Below are 10834 nucleotides of genomic sequence, written 5' to 3'. Positions count from 1 at the left end.
ACAAGTATATAGAACTCTCTAAACAGAAACGAGCATGACGTCACACATCCCCGCGCCGCTGTCTGCGCAGCTTCCCTCCTCCCAGGTAGGGAAGAGGGGGAGCCCCAAACAACCGCACTGGCAATCCACCTCCGAGTTCCGAGGCTGGACATAAAAACCCGCCGACCGGGGGAGGAAGGTTTGCCGGGAAGCCTCCGGGTCTCGCCCAGAAAATAGCATATCATTATATTCATCTCTGGTTTTCTGGGGGGAGCTCCTACAGCTCCTCGGAAATAACTTCCCACAGTGGAAAACCAGAGGGACTTACCCGGGAGGCGGTCGCTGCTCACTCCTCAACCCGAAGTCGAGACAACTGGCTGCATCCGCCGACCCAAAGCGACACAGGCCCGACTAGACCCAGGAACGTTCACGAGGTAGCACGCAGCCATGACTCTGTTCGACTGCCAAAACCCCGCGCCCTAATGTCAGACTAGGACATGTTATCAAAGACGGCAGCAATAGCAGCGAACTTATGAACGTCATGAGCACGGGGATAGAGCGCAGGCTGGCTAGACTTATTAACCCTGCAAACGACCTGGTAAACCCAAACCCGCGAACAGGGAAGAAGGGAAACCAAATCAACCCAAAGGGCGTCCCCGAACACAGAAGCCGTGGTGCGCAAATAACGGCGGAGGGCCGCAACCGGACACAAAACATGATGCACCCCTGGCCTGGCCAACCAGGCATCTCAACCCAAGGACCCCTCCGGAAAGCAGCCGTCTCATTCTTCACCAGAAAAGAAGGAGACGGCTGCAGACGAACAAACCGATTACAACTCCCGAAAGAGCAGGAAACCCCTGCGCCGGAGGAGAGCATGAAGCTCGCCGACCGGACCCCGAAGAGGCCAATGCCAACAGGAAGAGAGCCTTCGAGAAACAATCCTGAACCGAAGGGGCTACAACAAACCAAGGAGAATAAAGATAGGAGAGCAGTCTGTCCAATGACCAAGACGGCTCAGGCGGCGCATGAGCAGGCCGGAGGTGAAACAACGCACGAGAACGCTTGCGAAATGGGGCAGAAGTAACATCTATACCGAAAGCAAGCTGAAGCGGCTCTGCCAGTGCCGCCCGATACGAGGAGACAGTATTCAGCATAAGATGACGGTCATGGAACAACCAAGAGAGAAAGAACAACACCACCAGAACCGAAAGCGAGTACAACGACGAAGAGTCAAAAAGAAACGGAAGACTGCCAGGAAACTTCATACTGCCACTGAAACGAAATCCGCAGGTGGGACAATAACAAAGAAACCAACTAGTCACCATAGAAGAGATGACAAACTCGAGTAAAAAATACCATAAGCGAAGAATCGAGGAGAAGATCGAATCAGTCACGTGACGCACCGGTCCGATGTGCTGAAAGAGGCGGAGGTGCTGGAAAACCTCCGGGTTCGGACACCGAGCAAGCAGCGCCTGAAACCACGGCTGGGCCGGCCACCAAGGGGCCTAGAGGACAACACGAAAACAACACTTCCACACGAAAAAACTTTTATTTAAAAAAATACGTTGATAACAACGCCTTATGCTACGTTATAAAATAAAATTAATATATACAAAAAATATTCTAGTCATAATTAAATAAAACACTATATTTTATATAGTTATCCATAAAGAAAGCTAATATTTCACAGCTCGATCTCCATCCTTGTCACTCACAAGTTCCTCGAGAGATCTATCTGTGCATTGTTCGATATCAATTCTGTAGACAAAACTATGGGTCCTAGTGATACCTCTTGTTAGTGGTTGTAAATCGAGGAGATTATTATTGAAGTTCAGCAATTCAGGAAACAGGAAGATCCACGAAATTGAAATTTTCTACTTCAATAAGAATGACTCGAATAGCGTATGAAGCATGCAAGCATAAAATTGACTAAACGGCCTAACTTCTTTAATTAAGATGGATGAAAAGCCTTTCCCTGCCTGACAATGAATGTCATCACCGTCTTCTCTGCAATTGTTTTGTTAAGGCAACTTGCTGTAAATAGCATGAGTCTTGCAAGAATGTCTCCTACCAACCTTAGTGTCTTCATTTAACAAGTGCTTCAACAAATGAATACCGCCCAAGAGATATACCCACCGGGAGATGTGTTCCACTTCTCGGTGTATATACTGTTCAGAGTCTACTTTAGTCCTGGAATATATTCATAATTAAATGTATACTTTCTGGTTGGTCAGTAAGATAATGTAGTAGCCTTAATAACTCTCCCATGGTTGACAGGTCTCTTTCCAACATTAAACCAAACCATTATATTGTCTACAACCCAGTACGTGGATGAAGAGTGTCTCTCTCTCTCTCTCTCTCTCTCTCTCTCTCTCTCTCTCTCTCTCTCTCTCTCTCTCTCTCTCTCTCTCTCTCTCTCTCTCTCTCTCTCTCTTTGTATAAAGTTATTCGAAACTGGACGAATAATTACACGAATTACATCAAATGTCAAGTAATAAAAATGGTTTTGTGCACAGACAAACAACAGCGAACAGTTAACGGTTATGGTGATACAAAAGCACAAAAGATTTGTTTCACTTCAGGGAATGAATTTCTGGACAGATATTTAAAAACTCTTCACTACCAACAAGCTAATCATTTCCTTCCGAAGGCACTAGGAGGGTCTGGCGGTGGCGGCGAGACAGAACTGACTCCACACTCAAGGTCTTGCAGCCCCGTGAAGTCGTCACTGGCTGATAGGGACAGAGGCCTAGTCGTTACGTACAGGGTGGAGGTTGCTACCCCTCTGTTGGCTCCAATGGAGGTGCAGATAACTGCTGTCACGGGCGAGGCCCCGTTTGGTTTGCCTGAGGCTGTTGTTGAGTGGGTGGACTGTGGACTGGTGTTGGCGGTGTGTCAGGACTCCAGCATGTGCGCCACCTCACGGAATCCGCCCAGAAACTTGGCACTTCCGCGGCAGCTCTCCAGACCTGAAGTAACAATTTTACTCAGCATGTTATAGTGACACTGATACTGCAAGAGTGGCACTGAGAGTATTGTTATAGTAATGCTGAGCGTAATTAGAAAATCATTTGGAGCATTGAAGTGACTCGAACCAGTGATCAAGGTACGTCAAGCCGCGCACCTTACCACTGTACCACAACATAGTCTAAGTTATACAACCAGGGATTTCACTGAATCCACGGGAGGTTAGCAGGCTTCTACTGAAGCCGGTCCAAGTTTCACATATAACCCCCAAGCACTCTGGTGTAGGTAAAGGTCATCAACCGAACCCTCTAACTTCCAAGACAAGGAAATCCCACTAACGTGATATATCAATGAGAAAATTAATTGGAACGTTGATATATATCACGTAAGTGAGGTCTGGAGCTGACGTGGAACATTCACTAGGAAAGAAATCCATTAATACTGCTAATGGATCCACAAAACTATTGAAGCATTAACATCGCATATTATCACAACACAGGTAAAATTTACGTGGATGATCTATAGAAAAACACACTTCAGATTATTCCTACTGTGACATTCATTCTTAATAATTTGTTGCGACATCCTAGAATAGCAAATTTATAACAACAGATGAAATAAGGGATCCGACGACCCCTTGCACATTATTACTAAAAATAACACGGTTTTACAGGTAAGAATTTAACTCCTTAATTACAGAACAAAATGTAATCTTGTACTCTTCTAGTAATCTGCTTACTCGTGAGCATGTGTGGATGAGTGTAGTATGTGATTGTGGTGTGTGTATGTGATTGTGGTGTGTGTATGCGTGTGTGTGTGTGTGTGTGTGTGTGTGTGTGTGTGTGTGTGTGTGTGTGTGTGTGTGTGTGTGTGTGTATGTGTATGTGTGTGTGTATGTGTGTGTGTGTGTATGTGTGTGTGTGTGTGTGTGTGAGTGTGTGTGTGTGTGTGAGTGTGTGTGTGTTTCTGCATGTGTTTATGAGTGCAGCAAATAATTCTCTGGTCTTAAAACATGTAAAACAAAATCATGTATCTTCCACACACAGCAGTTCAAACTCACAGGAAGACAGTGATCCGGGAGAAGAGCCATCGCCTTCGTAAGCATAATTCCTCAGGTCGTCCCCTGCGGGAGGGATACTGCCGGTACCTCTCTTACCGCCGACGCCGTTCTGCTTCCCATTCTCCAACGTCGTTCCTCCGGATTTCCGGCCTCCACGCTCAACGTCCGGGACCAACACTGAGGACCCGCTCCGTCTCTGGTCCTCCATGCTGCTGGTCTCAGAGGCGGCGTCCACCTGCAGCACATCTACGCCTGCCCAATATTATTAAATGAAATAAACAAAACATTCTCAGAAAAAAAACTTACATAAGCTGACAAGATGAAGATATAAATACAGTTCTCTCCAAGGGCAAGCGAGTTATACACAGAGATCCGAATAGCATATGAAAGCTGAAACTATAAAGATACTTAATCACTTGTGAATAGTATTGAAGGGCTCCTCTGATGTCTACGGGGATGAAGCCATTCGCTGGCTTTGATCAAGTACTTAATGCAACTCAAGAGGCCACTGACCTGGTAGGTTAAGGTTTCTGATTCAGGCTGGCAGTGGGAAGGGCCACATACCTGCTTTGTTGGGGTTCTTGATCCAGGCTGGTAAGAAGAGGGCCACATACCTGCTATGTTGGGTTTCTGGTCAAGGCTGGTAAGGGAACGACCACATACCTGCTATGTTGGGGTTCTTGGTCCAGGTTGGTAGGAAGAGGGCTATATACCTGCTATATTGGGTATCTGATCAATGCTGGTAAGGGGAGGGCCACATACCTGCTATGTTGGGGATCTTGGTCTAAGCTGGTAGGGGAGAGGGCCACATACCGCCTATGTTGGGGATATTGGTCCATGCTGGTAGGGGGAGGGCCACATACCTGCTATGTTGGGGTTCTTGGTCCAGGCTGGTAGGGGGACGGCCACATACCTGCTATGTTGGGGTTCTTGGTGCTGGCGGGTAGGGGGGGAGGGCCACATACCTGCTATGTTGGGGTTCTTGGTCCAGGCTGGTAGGGGGACGGCCACATACCTGCTATGTTGGGGTTCTTGGTGCTGGCGGGTAGGGGGGGAGGGCCACATACCTGCTATGTTGGGGTTATTGGTCCAAGCTGGTAGGGGGAGGGCCACATACCTGCTATGTTGGGGTTCTTGGTCCAGGTTGGCTGACCGTTGGCTTTAGGCGGCGTCAACAGTTGCAGCTCCAGCAGGTTGGGCGTGTGGTTGCAGGGCGGAGAAACCTGTTGCTTACAGCTGACGGCGTCTTCCTTGTTGTCAGCGGCGCCTCTGCGCAGCGCAGAGCGGCGGTGGTGCTGATGCAGCAGAAAGACGCAGATCAGCACTGTTTTGGGAGGAACACGTGATGAGCTCAAGGTTTAGTAGTCTAGTGATGTGACCTAGACTGACAGTTTAATGATGTGGCCCACATTGACAGTCTAATGATGTGGCCTACTCTGACAGTCTAGTGATGTGACCCCACACTGACAGTCTAGTGATATGGCCCACACTGACAGTCAAGTGATATGGCCCACACTGACAGTCAAGTGATATGGCCCACACTGACAGTCTAGTGATGTGGCCCACACTGACAGTCAAGTGATATGGCCCACACTGACAGTCAAGTGATATGGCCCACACTGACAGTCAAGTGATATGGCCTACACTGACAGTCTAGTGATGTGGCCCACACTGACAGCCTAGTGTTGTTACCCACACTGACATTCTAGTAATGTGATCTACACTGACAGTCTAGTAATGTGACCCCACACTGACAGACTAGTGATGTGACCTACTCTGACAGTTATTATATTGTGGTTGGTGGTGTTGTCGTCGTTGATCCTTCTATTTGGACAACCCAGCCCACAACTCAGTAGAGTGCTTAAACTTTACCAGATCACCCTCGGCGCTTCTGGCCCTTGGAGAGGGGCTCAACGTCACACGTTTAGGGGATGCGGCTCCAATACTTAGCATCATTGTCAGGTGCACACACCCACTCGAGCCGCTTTGACTCCCCACTCTCTCCTTATGTGGTATGATCTCAATCCCTCTTGTTTTATTGATTATTCCGTTCTACTCTGTCCACAGCAGTGATTATTTCTCTCTCTCTTTCTGTCTCTCTCTACTTTTTTACTACTTCCTGGGAAGCCTCACTATGACAAGGGCAAACACCAGCAAATTTGAAAATATTTACTGGACAAAGAACATACACAATACATACACACATATAATAATAATTAATCCTACACTCTATACTATTTCAGTCAGGTTGCACTCCAACACCATCAGAACTCTATCATCTGCTTATCAAGTGGTATCCTATCTCCTGATTCACCACCTAATACTACCAACCTCCTCAAGTAGATCAAGTCTTATAATGCAATGTTGCACTATAAGCAAGAGAATATACATCTATGATAGAATGTACTCTATCACCTCCCTACAAGTAATCATTTAGAACTTCCCTTCCGCATCTGGAAGTTCACTACCCTGATCTCAAGTACTTCTGGGTTTATCTACCAGGATCCTCTGCAGCTCCTCCAGGCTACTACACCATGAAGTTTTCCTGGGGAAACTATGGTGCTTCACCCTTCTGTTAGGGTCCTCCACAGCTCTTCTGGCTGCTACACCATGAAGTTTCCTCGAGCAACTATGGTGCTTTACCACCTCCACAGAAGCATGTGACACTCCTCTTCACTGATTCTCCTCACAGCTCGAGGTCCTCTCCTCCACTACCTTGGAGTCTCATCAACTACTTCATCTGTGCTGGTTTCGAAGTTCTCAGCAACTTCTTCCCCAAAGGCAAACCTGCAACCCATTGACACTCCAATAAAAATGTTTCCCCTTAAACACATAAACACAAATAACCACAAAATATGTTTGCCTCCAACCTCTATCTGCTCTCTACATACTGTGTGAGTGTACTCCCCCATTTTGGGCTGGTCCATGCTCCGCCTTTCTCGGCGGTCCTCACTCACTCTGGGAGGGTCCTCCGCTGTCAGGAGCTGGGCTCCCTCAGTCACCTGCCAGCGCTGAGATGAGACGGACGTCGCTCCGTCCTCCAGGGCATTCCTCCCTCTCCACTCTCTTATTTTTAGGCCTTCTGCCTTATCAAAACATGTCTAACTTATCAATAAACATAGCTACTGTCGCTGGGTACACGACCAACTACAAGTAATCGCTATAGCCTGGCTTAAGATCGTGCTTACCACAGATTGTCTGGTCGAGGGCGCTCCTCCCTCTGATGGAATATGGTCAGGGTACTCCCACGGCCCACGATAATGTCTTTGGGCGGCTTAATAAACACTCCTCGCCGTGCAGGACTTGAGACCACAACGTTCCCAGCTCGATTCCACAGCTGGAACGTCTGCACACTTCTCCTTTCTTGGAGATATATCACTAGGGGTTCCTTTCTAACGGAAGCTCAAACGGAGCACAGCTTCCCCTTGCGATGTCTGGCCTCAAGTGAGGTCAAAGCCCTCCAGAAGCGAGGCTCACGCCTCCAGCAAATTATCCACATCTAACCAGTTATTTATCTATTTTCTTATTCACTGCCCATAATCTCAAATTGTTATTAAATCCGACCAACTATTTTACATCTGTATCTTCACCTTTATATATCCTAGACCTTCTAGTCAGGTCAGGCTTGATAGAATAATTATCAAAGGGGAGACTCGTTTTTCGGCTGCCTGGGATCATAACACTCCCTCCCCCTTGTTTTTGAGAATTATTCTAGTGACTAGGCTGGAGATAACGCATCAGCTACTACATTGTCTCACCCCCTAATGTGCGTTATCACCAGGTCAAACTCTTGGAGCGATAAAAATCATCTGGTTAACCTCTGGTTTGCATGCTTCATTTTCTTCAGGAAAACTAGGGGATTATGGTCTGTATACACCGTTACTGGGTGTCCTCCCCCACTCACATACACTTCACAATGTTTCAATGCCATCACCAGGGCCAAAGTCTCTTTCTCGACCGTACTGTACGACCTCTGGTGCTTAACGAACTTCTTCGAGAAGAAGGACACAGGGCGGTGAATTCCATCACTCTGCTGCGTCAGTGCAGCTCCAGCCCCTATATTACTGGCATCTACAAATAACGTGAACGGCGCTCCAAAATCTGGCAACACTAGTATAGGCGCCTCGGTCAACAGTCTTTTGGTCTTTTCAAATGCTTCTTGTGCTGTTCCATTCCACTCCCACATCCTGCTCTTTGATAGCAAACTCGTCATAGGAGCGGCTATGGTGGAGAAATTTCCGCAGAACTTCTGGTAATATCCAATCATACCGAGGTATCTCAACAATTCTTTCTTACTCCTGGGCACAGGGAAGTTGTCAATGGCCTCCACCTTTGTTCTTACCGGAGCAACCTCGCCTTGCCCTACTATATATCCAAGGTACTCCAGGCGGGCTCTCCCGAACTCGCTTTTTGCTAAGTTGATCGTCATGTTGGCCTTCTCCAATCGATCGAACAAATCTAAATTCGATCCACGTGATCCTTCCAGGAATCAGCGAACACTACAATATCATCGATGTACACTGCACCTCCGGTCGCACCTTGTAATTTGCAATATCTGGCTCACAACTCGCCAGAAACATGATCTTCTCACAAACGATCTGACTTCTCTGGCACCTCGTGTCTAGGCTGTCCTCCTTGGACGCCCGCACTCCATCGGTCCACTCTACTTATTGTTTCCACCCTCCGTTTCCTCGTCGTCTTCTCTTCACGTCCAGAGTCAGACATCTACTGTCTGTACCTCCTCTGTCCTCTTCACACTTCCATATACTGCCATTATACTTCCGTCTCCCGTCATCGTGCCTCACTCCCTCGTCTTCACCGATGATCCTCCCTTTCGTCTCATTTATCCGAGACCTTATCCTGTTTGACTTCCATCGAGTCCTCGGCTTTCTTCTATTCCTCCATGCTTGTATCATCATCCTCAGCTCACACTTCTCATCTCTATACAACTCCCTTTCCTCTCCTTCAACTCTTCTTCGTTCCCTAAAAGTTTCTTCGAGCACTCTACTATACCCAACAGCACTCGACCGTACATGTCGCTTTACCTCTCCTAGAGTGCTCGAAAGCATCGCTCCACACATACTGTCTCTTCTCCTTTCATTTTCTCGGCTATTACTCTTCTTCACTATCTTTCCTCCACGTTTTCTGTGAAACATGTCAACTCCTGACATCTCAAACCACTTAACTGCACTGTCCATATGCCTGTGTGCTCGTGGACAACTTGACGCTCTACTCCCGTCCTCAGTATGTCCACATCCTTCTTCATTTCTACTCGGCACAGTTGCATTCGCCTTCCGACTCTTAATTTCAGTGGTCTGGGCTCTACTCAGGTCCCCTCTCTTCACATGAGTCTTCTTCAGCTGGGTCATCTTCACTTTTGACCTCACCGAGACTTCATCTTCCCGAGCCGGACCATCCTCAAATAACCACGCTATATCTACGTCGATATCTTCTACCGGTTTAATCGACACTGTCTCATCTTCTCTAGCGTCTTCCTCGTCGGCCACCTCTGCCTTCGTCACTACCGAGACAGGGTTTTCAATGGCTTGGCAGTCTCCTGACGCATCTCCTCGGATGTCAGTCAGGTTCACACTCTCAGGTGTCCCACCCGTGCCGTGGCCTTCTGGGCACTCCTCTGGCACAGTCTTTGCTATGACTCTTAGCAACACCTTTGTCCCGCACAAGTCATTCCCCAGGATCACTTGGACACCTGGAACAGGTATGTCGGGGCATACTCCCAACATCACCTCGGCTGACACATATTCCGACCTTAGCTGGACAGCGCATACGGGAATGTTACTCTCAGACAATAACCCATAAACTTTCATCTTACTCCTGCCAGCTAATTGTCTATCATTCCCAATCAGACTTCTCGTAATTAAGCTCTGATTAGCTCCGGTATCCCTTAAGATACCAACTTCTACCTCAGGTTGGCCTCCTATACTGATCCAACCTTTGCTCATGAACGGCCTATACCTCTCGTTCACTAAGTTCATCTTCTGTGGTTTGTCTTGGAACACATTAGTATATTTACTTCGGGGGTCACACATGGCCAGGGTCACAACTCTTTTTGCCCTGCCTACAATCTCGCATCACGTGACCTAATCCGTTACAATTGTAACACCTCACCTGGGAAAAGTCTCTTCTATATGTACCAGAGTAGCTCTGACTTTGTCCACTCGCATGAGAGTTCCTCGGGCCAGACGTACTACTCGTACTCTGTGGGGCTTTACTGGACTCTTGATTTCCTGGATCACGATTAGTTTCTCGTTTAGCTCCTCCATCCTCACTTTCTGACGAAGTGCTCGACCTACTCTTCTGAGTTTTAGGGTACTTATGTTTATCTGCCCATTTATCAAAATTCTTCTCACCCCAGACTCCTCTGGGTCTTTCGTAATTTCTTCCTCCCCAGACTCCACTGGATCTGCCATTGCTGCGTCTCATCTCACTTCTCACTCTGTTCTCCCTCAAGCTCTTGTATGCTTCAGTAATCATATCCACCCTATCTACGGCATCTTTCACCTTCTTTATCCCTGCTTCTTGGATCTTGAACTTTGTTTCAGGATGCATCATCTCCAAGAACTTCTCCATGACCATCAGTTTCTTCAGATCAGCGTAAGATTCAACTCCAGCAGCCTCAATCCACTTCTGGAATCGTCTTTCCAGATCCCTTGCTGTCTCAGCAAAGGTACATGCTCCAACTTTGATCATCTCTCTGAAGCGCTTCCTATAAGCTTCTGGGGTTAACTGAAACGAGCGCAGTATGCTGCTCTTTACTGTGGCATAATCCTGGCACTCTTCCAGTGACAATTGGGTGTATGCCTCCCT

The 10834-nt window shown here is 47.5% G+C and overlaps 1 protein-coding gene across 1 annotated transcript in view; it reads right to left on the bottom strand.

Moving 5' to 3' along the window:
• Nucleotides 1–1511: 1511 nt before the first annotated feature.
• LOC123751693 (putative neural-cadherin 2) overlaps nt 1512–10834 on the bottom strand; it is a 400838-nt gene continuing 391515 nt past the window's right edge. The window contains 3 exon segments of the mRNA XM_069330285.1: nt 1512–2948; nt 4007–4258; nt 5124–5330. Of these exon segments, the coding sequence (XP_069186386.1) occupies nt 2875–2948; nt 4007–4258; nt 5124–5330 (533 nt within the window). The 3' untranslated portion in view covers nt 1512–2874.

The sequence above is a fragment of the Procambarus clarkii genome, chromosome 24 (assembly GCF_040958095.1).
Source record: "Procambarus clarkii isolate CNS0578487 chromosome 24, FALCON_Pclarkii_2.0, whole genome shotgun sequence".
In the NCBI taxonomy this organism is placed as follows: Eukaryota; Metazoa; Arthropoda; class Malacostraca; order Decapoda; family Cambaridae; genus Procambarus; species Procambarus clarkii.
The sequence above is the reverse complement of the archived record's forward strand: the minus strand, read 5'-3'. Positions and strand labels throughout refer to the sequence as shown.